The sequence below is a fragment of the Denticeps clupeoides genome, chromosome 8 (assembly GCF_900700375.1).
Source record: "Denticeps clupeoides chromosome 8, fDenClu1.1, whole genome shotgun sequence".
Taxonomy (NCBI): domain Eukaryota; kingdom Metazoa; phylum Chordata; class Actinopteri; order Clupeiformes; family Denticipitidae; genus Denticeps; species Denticeps clupeoides.
In genome coordinates this window covers 13136118-13156089 of record NC_041714.1, presented here as the reverse complement: position 1 = coordinate 13156089, position 19972 = coordinate 13136118, and the positions used below count along the sequence as shown (strand labels likewise).

Genomic DNA, 19972 nt, shown 5'->3' with positions numbered 1-19972 from the left:
AAACGCCTCTTCTAACAAAAGCCTGTCCTTTGAGTACACCAGATCTGACATAATTGCACCAGGCTCGTCTGCTGAGCCCTGTCCGCGGGCGCCGTCTGCTAGACGGTCACATCGGTTCACATCACCAAGCCGGGGCTGAAGCCAGGTCACTTTTATCTGTGCCACTTTAAACAAGACGGCAGCCAAATGGTCCCTCGCTCGACCTCACTGGTCTGACTGGTGTTTGGGTCAAGCCAAATGGAGGCCCATTAGGACAAAGAGGGTAACCCTGCAACCTTCTGAAATCATGTCGGGTAATATTCTAATCAGTCAGTTGAGATCATCAACATAAACGTATTTCAATCACAACCAACCACTGCAGTAGACTTTAAATTTCACATTTGAACACCCATAATTGCACAACTACTAGCTTCTAGGAATAAAAAAAGAACATTTAATGCAGACAAAATCCCATCAAATAAGAGAATGTTTTGCTGAGGGTATATATTTTTTCAGAGGGTATAAATGTTAGTGCTTTTTAACACATGCACATATTGGCAAAAGACATTACTGATTCGTATAACTTGCATCTTGAATATTGAGAAAAAGGAAAGCAGACTCCTGCTGAGTGGCAAAGCGCTGTGTGAAAGCGACAGTTGGGTGAGGAGGACAAGGAGGAATATGAGACGTAAGGAAATACAGCATCCTGGCAGGCGTGGAGGTGGAGACAGGAGGAAGGGAGGGAGGAACAGTGGAGGAAAAGCTGCGTCACGTCGTCCCGCCACTGTTCTGCAGGGGATCAATACAATCAGTTGGCCAGCAGCTGAGGCAGCATTTGCATTTTCGTCCACTGGAATCCCTCCAGAATAAAAAAAAAATCCCCACGTGTTAAGCATCCACTATATCCCTCTTTCTAATGTTGATAGGAGAACCATTGTGTAAGAGAATTAATGTGATGTATGGGCAAAAGGTCACCCAGGGTGACAGCAATTTATGTCACATATAGGCTCATAATAACATCGGAAAGCACATGAAGTTACTCCTGGGTCCAAAAACACCACACAGGGGCTACTGTCACTTTGCATGATTCCAAGTGACAGATAAGGGGGGCTTGCAGGCTAATTGTCAAACGTGGGTGCTGTTTATACTCTGGGTGAGTCCCATTCACTTTCATGTGGCTGGTTTCCATAGTGGCCCCACAGACCAACAAAGAGCCCCTCTGTGTGTAGGAGGCCATTGAGCTGCTCCGGCCTCAGACATTGTGATCCCAGGCTCCCAATGATGTAATAACGTGAGTAGAAGGTGACCTGAAAAGCAACCATGTCAATACACATTGAACAGATACTCTGTTGATTCAATAATAAAGGCAGATCATTGACAAATATCTTCCACCTCTTGCACAAATCTAAAATCCCTTTTGATTTTAGAAGCTAAGATGTATTTAGATTCACATCAACCCCACATAGACAATGTCATGATCCGGTATGGAAGGGGTTACTCCGGTCCGGGAATGGCCGTGACAGACAAAGAGGAGGAAGGAAGTCACCATCTTTTCCCTCTTGCAGGATTGACACCAGTTGACCACTTCAAAGTTTTATTAGGTATAGATTATATCGCAGATTACATATAGCCAGTTTGATTTAAGAATATTTAAGAATTAGATTTTTAATCAAACATAGTCAAATTATCAAGAAAATTGAAAAGGTTTTTAGCAAATGTAGCAATGGAATGCTGTATTGTGAAAATATTATTGATAATAGGTTTAAAATTTCCTGAAAGTAGCATTTTTTTAATTAAGAAAAATGTTCATCATGTTTCCATTCTTGGAGATGCACTAGTAGTTTTTGAACGAGGTTGTTGGCACCTCACTGGTGCCCTCTGGTGGCCATGGCTCTACATAAACACATGCTCCATCAGGCGGAGCCCCTCTGTGCCGGGAGAGAGACATATGGCTCCACCCTGAGACAGGGCGGACATGACCTCCTCAGCCAAATTCTGCTGGCCCTTCTTGCGGCAGCACGTGGCAATCTGACCCCAGTCCTCCACGCTGCAGCCTTCATCCTCCAGGACTGCCTTCTGCAGACGGCCTGTAGGAGCAGTACAGCGTATTAGTATTTTGCACAAATTAACGAAGTATGTCTGTAGCTGTGGGCGCCTACCCTCCCCACTCAACTGGATCCTCTTCAAGAGTAGCAGCGCCACATCTTCCAGATCATGATTCAAAAGGGCATGGCTCACGTAGCCTACAGACAGAAGTGCTGGCCTGCCCTCGTGACTCTGGGTCCAGGCTTGAAGCAGATCCACATCAGGACATGTCCTGATCACCCACATGCAGTCATCTGAACAGAACCAGAAGTGCTGGTTTAAAGCACAGAGGGACTCATTTGTCTGGGGGGATGGTGAGGTCAAGATGTGTTCCTCACCCAAAGTGATGGCTTCATGCTGCTGGATGAACTCCACTGATCCACAGAACAGGCCTCTTTTGCACATGCAGAGCACTGCCTTCTGGAGAGAACCACAACCAGCATAGACCAGCTGGGCCAGAACCAGGCAGGTGTCTTTAACATGTACATTTCTGTCCTGGTGGAGGAAGATCACGTCACCTAGTGCCTCGCTGAGGGTCAGACTGAGAAGAAGAAGCTTTATTTTACAAATGAAATGCAGCTCAAAGTACTCAGAAAAATAAAAAAAGAATAACTGCAGTTATGTAAGTTACTTGTCACTACCGGTGCTGGTAGATCCAATGAGTGACCAGATCCACCAAACTGTGCTGCAGGGCACACTGAGCAGCTTCCACAGACAAATCTTCAGCAAGCAATGGCTTCCCAGCATGAGCACAGGTGGTGAGGGCTTTAAAGAAGAGCAGGAGAGGAGGAACCCCATCCTCATCCACTGCAACAGCTGAAAAAGATGCAGCAGAACTTCAGCAGGGGGCCTTCAGGAGATACTGATTTAGTGATCTACAGTGAACGAAGCACCTTTGAATCTCTCCACGGTTTCCATGTTCCTCAGGACTCCGTGCGGTGACTTTGCTGCATGGAACGCAGCAGCTTCATATTCGCCTCCTTCAAACAAATCAGTCAACCTACAGGAGAAGACAGACATACAAAAACAGATTTAGCAGCTGCTTATTTACACCAAACTTGCACTAAGTAGAATTCTAATAGAATAATAATATAATGACATATTATTTATTATTTTATACCTCTTTATATAATTATCAATAAGTTTGGATTCATTGGCTTTACCAGGGTCATCATCTTCAGATGCTCCTCCACTGAAATGATTATAATCTGCCTCACACACTGGGAATAAAAATGATAATGGAATCGACAACTTTAATGTGAATATAAAAAGAAATGTACAATAAAGAAATAATTTTTTAAAAGCACCTTGTAGTGCAGTGATGTTCTCCAGTTCCTTGGACAGGAACTCCATCAGAGGAATGTTGCTTCCAGCTCTTTCCCAAGAATAAACTGCATCATTCACGAATTTCAGCCGTGTGTAACTAGAGAAAAACAAAATGAATTTTTGCTTTTTAACTTTCCTCGACTCTTGTTAACTCTTGATGAGACGTTAGAACATGAACAAGAAGATCACCGGAGTTGGAGTCTGTCGTTCTCTAGCATTAGGCTGTCCCTGTGATCCAGTGCAACCACCATTTTGCCATCTAGCTCAGCTTGGACTTGGCCTGGCCTGTACATCCTCTGTTTCCTGCTCAGCAAGTTGTCTCTTGCTTTTTCCAGACATTTCATGTACCTGATCAGGGCATCTGGGTCCATTGATTCATCAAACGTCAGACCTGAGGGTGAATAACGTAATGTCACCAACTGTTTAATGGATCTTTCTTCTTCTGATTATTACTACATTGTTACACAAGTGACACATGTGAAGCAATGTAGTAAATAAATAAATAAAGATGTAAAGAAAAGGAGCTGTAAATTTCAACAACATCCTTCACTCTTGGCTTCTGTCAACCATCTTAAATCAGACAATGGGGATGGTTTTCCAACATGTTTATCATCATCTCATGGAATGGAGCAGTCATGAAGGCAAAGAGAAGCCACTTTATAATTTTTTTAGATACTTCAAAGCCCAAATAGCGTGTGTGTCCAAACTTTAGACAGGTCGTGCCAAATTTAGAGCCTGCCAAATAACAGAACATCAGAAGATGTCTGCTGGTCCTCTGGTGAGGACCCATGTTCATGCCTGGTATATGTCTGAAAGGACATGTCTTCTGCCGCTGGGCACAGCCTCTCTCATGGTCGCCTTGACGATGCCGCTTCAGCTCTGACTGCATCTCAGCTGTGTCTCTCCGGATAACTGCAATCCTTTAGAGAGGGTTTAGGTCAGGGTTATTTGTTACACCAGACACTAATGGAGAACCTTTCAAATTACTTCTTTTTGGTCACATGGAAATGACATAGATTGAACTAGGACATGTACAGATAAATTTTGTGTTTGGCTTTAATGAGATCTTGTTGTGTTCTAAGTTAGTGTGTTACTGTCTATATTACCTGTCTTGAAGCTGAGCAGCCCTTAGATCATAGTTTAAGGTGCAAGATGCCTGTATAGCCTTCATCTTTCTGTAGACGCATGCCGCATCATCCCTCTTCCTTCTTAAAGCACTTATAAATTCATCATATTCTTTCTTTATGGCAGTGAGAACTGACTTGTAAGCAAATGAATGCTGACTGAGCTGAAAAAAAAAACAAAACATTTTCATAAAAATGTCAATTACTAATATTATTATTATTATTGTTGTTATTGTTATTACCATATCAAAAGCTGAAGTGTATATTGTGAAGCGTTGCTCCTCACGTCCGGACAGACGCGCGGTTTCGCGTTTAATATATTCACATACAGTATTCAAAACTTCTATATCTATATCCGACATGACTGAAGAACGTCACGATTCCTCGACACGGTCTCTCTTATGTGGAGACCTTATGATTGTTATAATAAACTTTCTAGAGTCGAAGTGTGGTCCGCGTTGACAAGGCAACGCAGCTCTTCGTGAAGATATTTTAAATGTGTTGAGGCGTTCTTGTTCCTTTCTTAATGTTTAAATATTGTACTCTTGCACACGCAACGCACATGTAAACAAACCGTGTTTAAAGAGAAAATGAGATTAGATGTGATTCATTGTTTTGTACAGGCATATTTTTGGGGAGCCCGCCCGTGCACCGGCCCTCAGAAAACCCCGTCGCACGGCCTGCAGGACCTCTTCTCGTCGTCCGCCATCACCGCGCAGCCTGTGGTGAGTTCCTACTCCGAAATAAAGTACCCAGGTGTGCGTTATAAACGCCGCACTGCGCACCGCAGGGCACCTTGAAGTTGCTCACCACACCACTGTCCTTGTGTGCAGGTGGATCGGTCGCCAAAATGCAGATTTTCGTGAAAACCCTCACGGGGAAGACGATAACCCTCGAGGTGGGTGTCTGTTCGGGAGCGGCGCGGTGACGGCGGGTCCTTCCCGGACGGAGCACGTTTACCGAAACCAACTTAATGTAAACCACAAAAAAGCAGGCGTCTTTACTTTATTATAACTAACGGCGACCGTGTTTCCTCTGCGCGACGAATGTCGGCGTGGAAGTAAGACGCGAGTAGAGCACGTGTTTGAACACCGCCGGTCCCTCCACTTACAGTACAGGCCAAAAGTTTGAACACTTTCTCATTCAGTGTGTTTTCTTTATTTTCATGACCATTTACATTGGTAGATTCTCGCTGAAGGCATCATAACTGTGAATGAACACATGTGGAGTTATGTACTTAATAAAAAATGGAGACCTGACCTCCACAGTCACCGGACCTGAACCCAATCAAGATGGTTTGGGGTGAGCTGGACCGCAGAGTGAAGGCAAAGGGGCCAACAAGTACTAAACACCTCTGGGAACTCCTTCAAGACTGTTGGAAAAGCATTTCAGGTGACGACATCTTGAAGTTCATCGAGAGAATGCCAAGAGTGTGCAAAGCAGTAACAAGAGCAAAGAAACTAGAATATAAAACATGTTTTCAGTTATTTCACCATTTTTTGTTCATTCAAAGTTCTGATGCCTTCAGTGAGAATCTACCAATGTAAATGGTCATGAAAATAAAGAAAACACATTGAATGAGAAGGTGTCCAAACGTTTGACCTGTACTGTATGTGTAGCGAGTTTTATTTTAATACCGTACGACAGTCACCAGACTCTCTGAAACTAGAAATTAATTTCTCATTTCAGTGCAGTTTCCCTGCGAATGACACTCTTCTACTTGGTGTGAAGTAGAAGAGTTCACTTTTATTGGCTTTGTGCATAATATTCTGAACAGATTATTCTTTTAACGTCGTAACTTAACTTAATTGCACCTGTTTCACTGTGGGTCATATCTGCAGTGTCAGTTTTGTCCTGTGTGCGAGAATATTATGTCTGAAATGTTTTGTTTCTCAGTGCTTTGTTGGTTATAGAGCTCATTTATAAAGTTTTGATTCTGATTTGCAGGTTGAGCCTTCTGATACCATTGAAAATGTCAAGGCCAAGATCCAAGACAAAGAAGGTAATGACAGTTGCTGGTGTGGGTTTGTGTGTGTGTGTGTAGTTAATCTTATGGTCAATTTGTCTATCTCCTCACAGGCATCCCCCCCGACCAGCAGAGGCTGATCTTTGCTGGGAAACAGCTGGAGGACGGGCGCACACTGTCCGACTACAACATCCAGAAGGTCTTTATCTCGTTGTAAATGTGTTTCTGCTTAACTTCAAGTGCTGGTTTCACTCAGCTTTTTCTGCTACAGGAGTCCACGCTTCACCTGGTGCTGAGGTTGCGTGGTGGAGCCAAGAAAAGGAAGAAGAAGTCTTACACCACTCCCAAAAAGAACAAGCACAAGAGGAAGAAGGTCAAGCTCGCTGTGCTGAAGTACTACAAGGTATCAGTCTGTGTTGGTTGTATGCCCAAGGGCTCAGTAGCGTTCAGGTAGAGATGACCGCTGTGGTTATAACCTACCAGAGGGACTGGATAAGAGCCCGTGGGACCAGGGACAATCCACCCAGAGCAACTCTAGTGGTAGTAAACGGTTATCTACTCTGCTGCTACCCATTACTCCGTAATAATGTAGATCCGTGGTTTACAAGCATCTTTTATTCCTGCTGTTTGAGGACTTGTGCATATTTTTGTAATTGAATTCTTTCCACTTAAATAGTAAACAAATAAATAGTTATTGGCATGGAATAAGTATAAAATGTAAAAGTAATAGTATTCTACAATTTGGCAAGTGTTCCCATACCATGAATGTATTCTATTCTGTACTGCATCTTTATAAATTTTAATGCATATAATCACTATTGCTTCTGTAGATCTCAGGCTGAGCAGATTGTGGTCTGCATGAGGTGGGTTTGATTTTTGCCTATTTCTGTCCTGACAGGTTGATGAAAATGGCAAAATCCACCGCCTCCGTCGTGAGTGCCCAGCCGACGAGTGCGGCGCTGGCGTGTTCATGGCCAGTCACTTTGACCGGCACTATTGCGGCAAGTGTTGCCTGACTTACTGCTTCAACAAGCCTGAGGATAAGTGAGCAGATGGACTGAATAATAAAGCCTTCACATCCTGTTCTCTGCTTGTGTGGATTATTATTTTTATTTTTTTTAAATTATAGTTGCAACTGTGCATTGCGAAATCTCAAAATGCCTTTTGTTACTGCCCTGTGCTTACCAATGGTGATGGGACAAATAGTTGTGTGTGCTGTGCTGCGTATCACTTTCAATTGCGGTCATGTCTTAATTACCATATTTTTATGAAAAGTCCTCCTTTGCCATAGAAAGTTAATCAATCCCCAAAAAAACTTCCCCTGCCACAAAACCTGCTGAGATCAAGGCTGGGTATCATTCTGTCATGCTGACTGAGTTAGAACAGCAGACTGAATGCTTGATATCATTGTTCTTCCGGTGTTACCTGCAAGAACACGTTCCAATGTCATTGTGTTGCATAAAAAGGGCTTCACGTGGAAGGGTATTGCTGCTGCTAAGATTCCACCACATCTGCCATTTATCAGATCATCAAAAACGTCACAAGAGACGTTCCAGTAAAGAAGGCATCAGAGTTAGCAAGAAGGCCCAAAATGTGCTGGGACCGTCTCCTAAAAATGCCACCAGAGCAGAGCTTGCTCAGGAATGGCTGCAGGCAGGTGTGAGGCGAAGACTTTTGGAGGATGTCCTGCTGTCAAGAAGCCACAACTCTCTGAGAAAAACATTAAGGACAGACTGAAATTCTGCAAAAAGTACAGGTATTTGAAAACTGAGGACTGGGCTAAAGTCATTTTCTCCGAGGAAGCCCCTTTCCATGTGTTAAGAGTAGTTCGGCGTCTAGCTGGGTGCGCGTCCCACCGCATAGCGACCTGCTGTTTGTGGAAAAGAAACCAACCTGCTTTGTAAAAGTGCATTTTTGTTGCGATTTCGTGCCGCTTTTTGAAGGGAACAGGATCCACCACGAGCATCTGGCTGCAGCCACTGTGACGCGTGGGGCGGGGAACTCGGATCCTTTGTAGGATTCGAATCTCTCCCGAGTCGCTCGGCAAACTGATCCGGGTGCGCGAGTCACTTGAGTCACTATTTCTGGCCAGACGAACCGACTCGGGTAAGTGAGCGATTCGAATTCGGATGGTGCGAAGATAACTGTGAGCTACACAACTTGTATTGTTTTTCTTTTCCCGTTTCGTGACCCGTTAGTTATTTCATGCATCCGGGTGAGCCAGGAATCGCACAGCACTACTGAATCCCGCCGGCTGGTTTTGTTGGCGAGCGTATCGGACGGAGTTGTGATGGGGTCCGCGGAGCCCAGGGAAGCGCTGCAGGAGTATCTGCGGAGTCTCGGCCTGGAGACGGTGACTGTTGACCACCCGCAGGCAAGTGGCCGAGAGCGGCGCTGTTGTCGTGCTGCCGCCGTTCAAATTTGCTTTGGATGTTTTATTGTACTTCCGGGTTACGGTCAGGACGACTGCGGACTGCGACTGTTTAAAATAGTTTAACTCTATATTCCCAAGTGACTACATTCAGTTTAATGTGTATTATATTTACACCAAGAATTATACATATATTCCCTAAATGGGCTAATACAATAATCAACATTATATCGAATAATAATGTTTACCACCACCAATATAGTAATATTAAATAAAAAAAAATAAACGTCAATGCATTTGGGGACAAAGTTAAAATAATTATGATTTATTCATAATTATGCTTTAAACCAAAAGGATAATTGTCCTGTATGTGCAACAAAAGCCTGTTTTCAGGTGTGATGGTGGCGTGTGACATCTTGGCCCAATTCAACACTGTGACCTTTTTAATGAGAAATTAGCCAATCAGCTGTTACATGTACAGTATTTATCAGACACCCTTAAGCAGGGTTTGAACCTTTGACTTTGTGGTTTAGTGTTACCCACCAAATTACTACTACCCAGTCTCATTAGGCAAGAAAACCTATGATGAAATGTAAAGGCCAGTTGTAAATAATTATCTACAGGTATTCACAGTGGAGGAAATGATGCCTCATGTGCAGCACCTTGATGGAGCCATCACCAAAAACCTCTTCCTGAAGGACAAGAAGAAGAAAGGCCTCTATCTGGTGTCCACCCGCCATGACCGCCAGGTCAACCTGAACGACCTGGCCAAGAAGCTGGGCGTGGGCAGCGGGAACCTGCGCTTCGCTGATGAGTCTGTAATGGTGGAGAAGCTGAAGGTGGGCCAGGGCTGTGCCACTGCCCTCGCACTCTTCTGCGATAAGGACCAGAGCATCCAGTCGGTCCTGGACAGCGACCTGGTGACTGGGGGCCACAAGTGGGTCTATTTCCACCCCATGACCAATGCTGCCACAATGGGACTGAAACCAGGTGACCTGTTGGAATTTCTGAAAGAAACAGGACATGAGCCCATCCTGCACAACTTTGAGTAAAATATATGCACGTTTCGATCTGAGACATTACACTTGACGTGCCCTGGTGGCGTCAGGAGACGGCCATGGCCTTCCACGAACCTTTGTTGGCAGGATTTTCAGGCATTCTACATCTTATAAAATAAATATCTCAAACACTCTCTGGCACGTTACTCAATTTGTGCCCTTTTATTAAATATAAATTCATACTTTGTCTCTTATATGCATGTTGATTTAACGGATACAAACAAGGACTATTTCTTTTCAGAAAGCATTGATCAGTGATGAACAAAGAAGAGCCACTACTCGTGTTTATTTTTTATCACATCAAATGAATTTATGTAAAAGTGGAAAAAGAACACAAATGCAAGAGCTTCAGTCACAGTACTCATAGTCACACACACAGACTACCCAGGGGCCAGAGTTTACAGTACCTTGAGCAAATGGTATAATTAATTTGTCATTTCAGAAAAGAGAAAAGTCTCTACTCGCTGTGCATCTGTGACTTGTCTGATGGTGGGCTTGTTTCTACATGAGATGGAGGTCACGTGTGCATGCTGAGTCTGTGGCAGGTGACAGGTAAAGCTCACCAAGGGTCACACAGAGGACCGCAGGCTCCTTAGGGTCATGCGTTCACAATGGCACTGGTCCACATCAAGAGAGTTCAGTTCTGTTAAAACGCAATCAGTGCAATTCGGACGCGGTGGGAAATTTCTTTATTTTAAAAGTTTCTTGGTTTCCTTGATTCAAGGAAAAAGGGAAGGAATTCCAGGTTTCTTAAGGAGAAGGGTCCTTGACTTTTCTCCCCCGTTGAAAACAAAAAACAACAGATATACAATCGTACTCCTGCTGATGACCATCTTAGGTCAACTACTGTTGTCTTCAAATTGACAGCTTGAAGGTCACTTTTCTCACTGATGTGGAAAAACAGACAGAAGAAGGTAAAGAGAAAAGCAGGAGAACATTAGAGGCATGAAAGAACTGGTCTGACAGACAGAAAGACAGACAGACATTTACAGGACAGACTGGAGCAGCCAGCATGCACTGGAGGGGGAAGGAGTTTCAGCTGCTGGACACCAATGCCATGCAGGAGTCGGGCCACGCCCAGGAAGGACCACAACTCTGACCGGTTACCCCCGTTTCTTCTTTCCCCAAGCCCATATTGCAGCTGTAAAGGACAAATTCACCACCAATAAGTTAATAGACACACACACAAAAGGGGCGTGGTGTCAGTAGTTGTGGGTGGGGAAAGTGCAAAGCACACCCCCCTCCCCAAGGGTCCACATGCTGTTACAGATCACCAGAGATGGGGAATGGTTACAGAAGCAAGCACATACAGCACAGGCGAGCGCTGTACGGCACCTCAGGGTTGCCATGGAAAAACACCCCCCCCCAAACTCACCACTCCAGATCATTAAAACAGGAAGTAGCCCTTGGCTTACGTTTAGGAGCTTTGTTGCTCTCCAGTTTTGCTTTTTGATTTTCTGCGATCTTGTAACACATCCACATCTGCAGAACAAAGGCAGGTCAAATGATAACGAGATTAAATAGATTATATTTACACTGTTAAAACGATCACAGGATCATCCTTCTACTTTCTGCCTCATGTTGTCTAAGACCGTGTATATATTTGTGATACACATCTCCACATATTTGGCAAATATACAAACAGCTCAGTGTGAATAAAAATGGACAATCATAGATTTCAGAAAAAAAAATTTCATTGCAAAAAAACTAAATCAGGTATCCAACTCCAGAGAGAATCCACTCAAAATGAATTACATCTGATCAACAAAACAAAATATGCAAACATCTGGATGACAAATTCAGAAATCAGAAATGCAGGTTGAAGAACATCATGAGAACATAAAGCCATGCAGAGCAGTGAATAGGTGGCCCGTGACCCAGTACAACATGGAACAATATGCAACAGAAAACCAAAAAACCCAAATTCAAAACCGGTGCATTTCCCAGCAGCCAAGAGAGCAAGGGAAGGGGAGAGACTTACCCTGGGCTGTGGTTCGTGTATGTAACTTTGTGTATAAAAAGATGATTGGCTGTTTGCTCGTTAAACACTCTCGTTAATAGCCCCTGGTATGCTGTGCCATTGGGAGGTTTGCTCTACAAGCCTAATTACTTAATATAAAACTGTAATAGAAGTAGCACAGCTCCTTTGGAATTCTGAGCAAACACTTTACAAAAGGGGAGTGGCATTTCTATATATTTCACCCATGTATTTTATTAAAAAAAAAAAAAGAAAGAAAAGAAAAATATATAAATATAAATTTTAAAAAAAGTTAAGTGAAAGAGGACAAAGACAAAACACATGAACACTGATCATCTGATCCTTAATGATCAAGTAATAAGAGTGGAATCATGCAGACAGGTAACGTTTTTCAGCACGTGGCTGGACGGGGGGGCGCTTCAGATGAGAGTCCACACAGCAGCTGTCCATCTGAACACAGCCAGGCAAGAGGGAAATAAATAAAAACAGAAAACACAAGAGGGATAAGCGTTCATGCAGACACAAAGCGGAGCCTTCATGTGGAGAGTCACCCGAGCTTTAAATGCAGCCGTACTCGTACCACAGAGACTGGCTGTCGTCTGAGCTCATGGAAGAGGACTGGTCGGGGCCTTTGGTCTCGCCCTCTGTGTGACCGGGCAGACCGGAGTTCTGCACCCCATTTTGTTTGCTCTGGTGGGGTTTAGGGGTGGGTTTGGGAGGTGGCCCACTGATATTACTCACCAGTGAGGTGTTGAGTGCGAGAATGGCCTGGTTCTTACCGCTGCCCATGAAAATGGGCTCGCTAAAGATGGAGTCCATAAAGACCGAATCGACAGTGAACGAGGGCCCCAGGAACGCCTCCAGGCTAGAGAGCTCAGGCTCCTCGATCCCGGGGACATGGCTACTGCAGGGCATGCTGGCAGACTTGGTCAGAGACACGGGGGAATCGGTCTGGGGCGGCGCGTGGGAGTGTGGGCGGGGCGCTGTGGGGTACTCACTGGAAGCAGCCTGGGGGCGGGACTTGGTCTTGGAAGGAGACGGGTCCACTGACACTGGCTGCCGGCTGTCTTTGGACAGCAGGTCATGGATGCTTGTCCGGCGAGTGGTGCCCTCAGCGGTGGAGATGACGCTGCTGGCTCGGGGCAGGCCAGAGGAGGAGTCCAGACGCTCGGATACGGACATAGCTTTGCCCTGGGTGGAGAGACTTTGGCGTGGCTGCACTGTGCCCTTCACTCGTGTGCTTTCCGCTTTTCTCAGGGTGGGGCGGACGGTGACACCAGAACGCGACTGAGACGTCCCGGTGTCCGCAGCTGAAGCTCGTCCGCTGGAGGAGCGCAGGATGCCCCGCCCCTTAACACGCTCCTTTTGCACATGCTCCGTTGCACCAGACAGACGTGGGGAATCCACGGTCAGATTCTCCTGACTGCCAGACTGCAAGAGGGAAACAATGTGATTTATTAATCGTTCTGTGCCATGGTCCCAACACAACGCGCACGAGAATGTGGTTTGTTTACCTCAGCGGGGTCTACACTCTCATCCAGGAACTGCTGCAGTGAGACCACCTCGCTGCTCGAGGAGCCACCCTTCTTCTTAGACTGAGTTGCTGTGGGCTCCAGGGCCTTGCGGAGTTGCAGGGGGCTTTGATGGGAGGATCTCAGGGAGGAGGGCTGCTGTACTGGGCTACTGCCGCTGGACCACACCTCCGCGTCCAGGCTGAGGCTGAACTCCCCACTGCTCTCACTCTGGGGCCGACTGAGACTGCCATTCACTGCACCTGTGTCGAGAGTTACGGTGGCCCGTCACTGCAGTGTCAGCACCAGGACATCCACAAACACTTTAAGCAGGTACACTGAGTAACAATGCACGTTTTACACTATTACTGATTGTCCTTATCTCCTGAATGCTGGAACATTCTGGTAGGCTCAGGGTAAAAGATGGTAACGGTGAAAGTGTTCTGTAAGGTTACATTCCTTACTCACCTGGTACCTTCACATATGGGGACATGCTGTATATGTAGCTTAGTAAGACGGGTGGATGGGAGATAAAAGTGTGTGTGGTGGGGAGAGAGCAGTGCGTGAGCAGGACCTTTAGTGCTGAAGGGTGAGGAGCAGGTGACATTACTGTTAAGGCTACTGGTGGTCCGGCTACTACGGAGGCTGGCCGTTCTGGAGGCTGGATGGGGACGAGAGGGCACACGGTATGAGAACACGTCACGCAGGGCAGCAGATGGTACATGCAGACTGCAAGGGCACGGAGCCATGTTTGAATTAGCGTGCCCAGTAGCAGACAGTCACCAAGAGGAGGTGGAGCCCTTATGGAGAAATGCCCAAAGCCACACACAGAAAATGGGGAAAAGGGTGGAGGGGCCAACAAACGTACCAGTAAAGGACATGGTCACAGATGGATAATGACAATATGGTAGCAACTGCTGCTCTGGGCTAATAAGATCTCTTCAGAAAGCCTCCACAGAGACAGTTAGGTGAGGAAAGGGGGTGAGTTCATTTGAAAACACTGTTACTGTTACATGGTGAATACAAGGTGTCACTTCAGTGGTCTCCAATTCCCAGAGCTGTAAAGTTACATGCATGTGGACTGGATCACTTACTACAGATGTTACAAGGGACTCTGCACAAGGCAGAGGAGCCGAGAGCAGAGGGGGAGAGCGCCTCAGCGCTGCTGCAAAACTGCAGCCCTGTCCAATTCAACACAAACAGCTGTTGGGTGAAACTATAGAAACTTACTCTAGATTTTCCAATTTAGAAATATGAATGGGTATTTTATGAGGTGACAATGAGATTAAACAAAAACAATGAGACTGGCAAAGAGAGATGATCACAAGTGTAAACAGATGCCTCACCTTGACCTCCTGTCCTGCTCGGATCATCACTTAAAGACACAGGTGTGACGTCTTCACAAGAAGTGTTGTCTGAAGATGATATTATACAAATGTCAACTTCAGCAACAATATAATAAAAAAAAAAAAAAAAAAGTGAAAGTGAAGTGATCATCATGGTGAAACACTGCAGCTCAGCACATGGTGCACACAATAAAATGAGTCCTTTGCTTTTAACAATCACCCTTAGTGAGCAGTGGACAGCCATGCCCGACCTGGGAGCAGTGTGTGGGGACGGTGATTTGCTCAGTGGCAAATCAGGATTCGAAACGGAAACCTTCTGATTATGGGGCCGCTTCCCTAACCGCTAGGCCACCACTGCCCCTCTAATAAACTCTACCATTAAAGTGTGTTTCTTACATACTGCAATAACATGCCTGTTTTACCGGTACGGCCAGCTGTACCTTTGTTCTTGTGCTTCAGCTTGGCCTGGCGGCCAGCAGGGAGACTGAGGGTGGCATAGTTGATGGCATTGGTTGAGTAGGCCAGGGATCCCATCTCCTTCATTCGCTGGCTGCCGGCTGGTGCCTCCTCAGGCTGATCCAGGTTGTCGGTGCTGCTGGCCCACTGCCCTCCAGCCAGCGCCATGGTCTGCAGCAAGTCGTTCATAGCTAAGATGGGCAGAGAACTATTATTAATGCCTCCTGAGTTGGACGGCGTGCTGGGCATGGGGTCGTGAGGCAGGGGGCAGTGAGAGGCCGCCCTCTAGGGCCAGTGCACATGCAGAGCTCTCTCACGCCGCAGCCTGAGACCACGCCCACGTCAGCAGGGCATGCACAGAGTTACGGGCACAAAATGGAGACGGCAAATCCGAGAGAGAGCAAGTGAGCAATAAGAGAGAGCGAGAGAGAAGAGGAGCGAGATGATGAGAAAGAAATAAAGAACGAAAAATTAAAAACAGAGGAGAAAGAATAAGAATAGAAGAGCAGAGAAAGATAGGACAGAGACCACATGCTCCTTTTCATTCCCATCATGGTGGGCGTTAGCAGTGTAGCCATGCCTGCAGTGCAGAAGTGAGGGTGAGCAATGGGGTTCAAATCCACACCACAAGCACGATGCTGCAGGCCACACAACACCGGCACCTGCCTACACACTACACCCTTTAACTATAGCTCAACCACATTAACTATCACAGACAACAGAGGGTCGTAAATGTCCCTGTCTCAACACTTCAAATGATCAGTACTTGCAATCTGTGTTAATATACAAAGATTTGAAGAATTCTGGTAATATTTAGTCATTTGCATAAATTGTGGGATGAGGTCTGATCTGATCACTAACTCCATGCTTAATTTAATCTATTAGTTATAACCATGTGAATCTATTCCATGTAAATATCAATACTGCATGTAGCATATTGCCCTTACAAAACTATCTTCTGTTAGTGTCAAAGAACATGATCTACTTAAAGGATGTGTCTGGAGATGATTTTCTGCATGTGCTCACTACAGAAAAGCAATGAGCAAGTTAATCGGAGGTGAACTAAATCAAACACAGGTCAGCACAAAACAGCTAAGAGGAAAAAAAGCAGGTGCAGAGAAGGGAAGTGGGGTGGAGAACAGCTGGACTGCCAGAGATCTTACACATGGACCGTCGGTAGATGGCCTTCTCTTTGTCTTTCTCCTTGGGTCTGTTCCTCATAAAAGGCAAGCGTTTCAGTGCTGCCACAGGACAGCCAAGGAAGAGGAGAGATGGACCGAGCGGCAGGGAGGGTGTGGTAGATGGAGGTAAAGAAAAAAAGGGTAGAGGGAGAGAACAGATGGAGGTTAACAATGTTGAGAACAAGGGGGAGGGAGCCAAACCAAACCAAAAGCACCTCTGTGAATGGTGAGGACACAGTCTCTCTCTCAGGCCCATTTACACAGGCATCAGTAGATCTCACAGGTTTAAGGTGTAATGTAATATCCAAAAGGTTCAAATCAAGACAAATGGCACTTTAAAAGGGTTTTATGCAAAAAGTAGTCTTGACTTCAAAAAGTTACTATCCTTTGTTCATACACACACACGAAAAAAAATGAAAGCAAACACACAAAGGACTATGAATAAGGTGATCAGATCTGGAATGAAATGCTGCCAGACGACAACATACAGGACCAGACTCACAAGGTGATGTTTTATTAAAGGGTGCAATTGAGGGAGAGAAGACAAAAGCAGGAGCAGTTTGTGGAAGGCTATGATAAGAGCCTCATATTCTTCACGCCTCTTCTGTGTAGTAATGCCTATTCTCTCCATACTGGAAGCAGTGAGATGACATGTACAGGGGTGTAAATCGCTGACTTACATTTATACACAATCTTAAATGGAGAAAACAAAGACCGCTGTATTTTTTTTATTTACACTGATTCAACATTGCTGGATTGCATTGCACCATTTAATAGAAATGAACAATAAACGAGGACTCCCATATCCTGAATAGTAGAACACCGATGATAATTAGGACCACCCACCCCTCCCTGTTCTCATACCATTGGAGGAACCCTGTGTATGGCTCTGCTGCACTCTCTTCCCTTTCACAAAGAGAAAGGAAAAACAAGCAGACAGAGTGTTAGACCGTAGCCCCGACAACTGCATACCTCACACACCGGACCATTTTCGAACTATACAAGTACGGACAAAATAAAAAGAGCCTTATTTCTAATAAGACATGGTTTATGAATGAGGTGCCAGTTTTCCTGCCTAGGTTTGATAGGCCAAAAGGCCTTCCAAGAAATGCTGGGGAATGATACTCACTGCTGCTCCTCTTGTGCCACAGAGAGTCATCCAGTGAGTTGGAACCGGAGCCAACAGATGAGTTGTCCTGGCTGTCAGGAAGCGGCAGCCCTGGGAAAAAGTCGCTGGATTCGGAGCGCGTTGGTGTCAGCGTCAGCGAGCGCATGCGATCCCGAGTCTTGGGCTTCATCAGCTTTTTCATCTTCAGCGTGATCCAGTTGCCCCGTCTGAGGAGGTGGAGAGAGGGAGAGCATTTTTGGGTATCATTATGAGAGGAACTCTCCTTAAAACAGCAGCGTGAGCGTAGAGCCTACAGCAGCACACTCATGCAGTCACAGACAGAAATGAACAAGAAAACAGCCACTAATAATTGTTTGTGTGATTAAATATGTTTACATGCAGAGACATGCACACGCAATATCAAATATATACCTGCTAATCCAGGCTCTGAAACAAAAAAAATTACTCAAATGGGTTCATAGAAACACAAAAACAAAGAAAAAAAAAGGTTCATACTTCAGTCTGAATATGAAAGATTTTAAGCCCGTAGGCATGTACAAGTGCAACCATCTGCTGTATTTGCAATTCAAATGAAGGGAGGGATGCGGCACAGACACACACAGGGGCTAACTGTGCCTATATGCTCACCTGCGCGGGGGTGAGGGGTCATAGAATTTATACTGGTCCATGATTTTCTCCTCCAGTTTCTCCTTCTGCCGCCTCAGCTCATTCAACTTGTCTCTGTGCCAGAGACAGCGATTTAATAACAGACACACACACTCAAAAGCTACAAACAGCGATTGTTACAATCATGTTAATCAGAATCACAGCAATTCATGCTGTACAATATTAACTTATTTAATAATACAACACAAATACCCCTAAGAGGCTCCAAGATGTTGTCCACAAATAATTCCCCATTGAAACCCTTAATGGAGAACAAAATATAACTTATGGTTTAACTGGCTGCAATGGCTACACACATGTACTGTCTTTGCTCAACATGGAAGAGGTCCTTGCTCTCCATGGTCTGCTCCAGCAGGGTCCGGTTCTGCAACATCAGTGTCTGGATCTGATCCAAAAGGTGCCGGTTCTCCTCCTCAAGGTTCCCCTTCAGCTGACTCAGTAGCTGAGGAGAAACACAGAGAGAATAATGCACAAGCCACCATGCAGTCAAACATAGGAATTTAGCCTCTGGTGACCTGGATGTGACCTGTTTACAGGTATTATAATGACAGGGTCTGTAAATCAGCCTTTTGACTGCATAATAACCCACATTTATACAGCACGTTAAAAAAAATGTCAGCATAAAAACTACACTGTATTTGCTGCCAATTGCTGTGTACATTCAAGCATGTTTGTGAGGAGGTCAGTACCTCACACTGGTTCGTCAATTTGGTGGAGGTGATGTCCAGCTGCTGGTACTGCTCCTTCAGCTTGGAGAACTCAGCCTCGAGTCGCGTCTGCTCCAGTTTGGCAGAGTTAAGCTGGCTCTTCAGGCTTTTGTGGTCAGCCTGCAGGCCCTCATTCTCTTTCAGCAGCTGGCTGTACGTCTGATTCAGTCTAACACAGAAAATGTTATAAATGTACATGATAAAAACATGCACACTCTATGAATTAGCAGACCATTCACCTGCATAGTGTAACATCTATTGATTCAATGTTTTTGTTTTTTTATTCTCTCTTTTATCCTCTATTCAAAGGTGCCTATGTGGTATAGATATTCATTTGAAGGTGAATGTCCTTCATATGAAGTCTTCTCATGCCAGTAGTGTTTAGTTTATGACTAAATGTCCGTGTCAAAGAACCTTTATGATGTGATTGAAATGAGACAAGATTCAACGTAAATGCTGGTCATGTGACTATAACTATAACAAAATATCTAATATTGATGACTAATAAAAACTAAATGTGGTTTACAAAACAAAATAAAAATTCTTCATTTTCATTGTCAAAAACAAGAAGATCTGATATTTCCTCGTCAATTGGATAGTATGTAGAGTATTTTGAGTCTATAAGGTAACAATAATATAATAATAAGATAACATTGACATGGGTTGACAGGTACTTGTACTATAGTTGACTAGGTTAAATAGAATTGCTTTACAACAAAAAAAAGTGACTTAAAAAAATATTTTCACTTACTAAATCTAGACTAAATTAGTCATGCTTATTTGATTAAAATCAAACTAAAATACTCAACTGTATAATGAGTATGGACTACAAAAGTAAAATGACAGCTCGATGAAAAAAAAAAAAAAAAAAAATGCAGAATTAACAGCTCTCAGAGTTAAAAGCTTCCAACAGCTTTCCATATCTTACTTGTTGTTATCTTCTTTTAGTTTGTTGTACTCTGCGGCTGTGGCCTCGTGCTTCTTGTTCTCCTGCAGCATCTTCTCCTGCTCCACCTTTAGTGCCTCCTCCAGCTCCTCTAGCTGGGACTTCTGCTTCAGCAGCTGGTTGTAACTGAGAATTAGACAAAG

At 44.7% G+C, this 19972-nt stretch overlaps 4 protein-coding genes across 19 annotated transcripts in view; 2 read left to right on the top strand and 2 right to left on the bottom strand.

Moving 5' to 3' along the window:
• Window positions 1-1732: 1732 nt before the first annotated feature.
• On the bottom strand, window positions 1733-4971 carry LOC114795323 (clathrin heavy chain linker domain-containing protein 1-like). 3 transcript variants are annotated; one of them, XM_028988454.1, is made up of 11 exons: window positions 4757-4971; window positions 4497-4678; window positions 4189-4310; window positions 3580-3781; window positions 3372-3487; window positions 3185-3284; window positions 2958-3064; window positions 2706-2880; window positions 2403-2605; window positions 2139-2318; window positions 1733-2066 (listed from the first exon to the last, which is right to left on the bottom strand). In XM_028988454.1, the coding sequence occupies exons 1-11, from the start codon at window positions 4874-4876 to the stop codon at window positions 1873-1875; spliced, it is 1701 nt and encodes a 566-aa protein (XP_028844287.1). In that variant the 5' UTR covers window positions 4877-4971; the 3' UTR covers window positions 1733-1872. The 3 variants fall into 3 exon arrangements, with proteins under 3 accessions (XP_028844287.1, XP_028844286.1, XP_028844288.1); XM_028988455.1 differs by having other exon boundaries at window positions 1908-2066; window positions 2153-2318; XM_028988453.1 differs by having other exon boundaries at window positions 3185-3487.
• Window positions 4972-5179: 208 nt separating this feature from the next.
• Window positions 5180-7565, top strand: LOC114795326 (ubiquitin-40S ribosomal protein S27a). The gene is made up of 6 exons (XM_028988458.1): window positions 5180-5239; window positions 5348-5412; window positions 6462-6516; window positions 6594-6679; window positions 6752-6883; window positions 7379-7565. Exons 2-6 carry the CDS (start codon window positions 5365-5367, stop codon window positions 7526-7528), a joined length of 471 nt encoding a protein of 156 aa, XP_028844291.1. The 5' UTR covers window positions 5180-5239; window positions 5348-5364; the 3' UTR covers window positions 7529-7565.
• Window positions 7566-7618: 53 nt separating this feature from the next.
• prorsd1 (prolyl-tRNA synthetase domain containing 1) lies at window positions 7619-10043 on the top strand. Its single transcript, XM_028988456.1, has 3 exons — window positions 7619-8586; window positions 8679-8854; window positions 9475-10043. The coding sequence occupies exons 2-3, from the start codon at window positions 8771-8773 to the stop codon at window positions 9901-9903; spliced, it is 513 nt and encodes a 170-aa protein (XP_028844289.1). The 5' UTR covers window positions 7619-8586; window positions 8679-8770; the 3' UTR covers window positions 9904-10043.
• Window positions 10044-10188: 145 nt separating this feature from the next.
• The window catches only part of ccdc88ab (coiled-coil domain containing 88Ab), a 36900-nt gene continuing 27116 nt past the window's right edge, over window positions 10189-19972 (bottom strand). Inside the window, exons 21-35 of one of the 14 annotated variants that reach the window (XM_028988437.1) lie at window positions 19812-19955; window positions 18866-19052; window positions 18473-18618; window positions 18138-18230; window positions 17922-17936; window positions 17511-17716; window positions 17228-17287; window positions 16364-16441; window positions 15185-15391; window positions 14745-14813; window positions 13973-14059; window positions 13402-13661; window positions 12886-13318; window positions 11285-11391; window positions 10189-10796 (exon numbers count right to left, since the gene is read on the bottom strand). In XM_028988437.1, coding sequence (XP_028844270.1) covers window positions 11327-11391; window positions 12886-13318; window positions 13402-13661; window positions 13973-14059; window positions 14745-14813; window positions 15185-15391; window positions 16364-16441; window positions 17228-17287; window positions 17511-17716; window positions 17922-17936; window positions 18138-18230; window positions 18473-18618; window positions 18866-19052; window positions 19812-19955 — 2050 coding nt within the window. In that variant the 3' untranslated portion in view covers window positions 10189-10796; window positions 11285-11326. Of the gene's footprint in view, window positions 11392-12168; window positions 13319-13401; window positions 13662-13972; window positions 14060-14492; window positions 14572-14733; window positions 14814-15184; window positions 15392-16363; window positions 16442-17227; window positions 17288-17510; window positions 17717-17921; window positions 17937-18137; window positions 18231-18472; window positions 18619-18865; window positions 19053-19811; window positions 19956-19972 lie in introns of those variants that run through there. The other 13 variants (XM_028988435.1, XM_028988436.1, XM_028988438.1 and 10 more) reach the window with 13 other exon arrangements.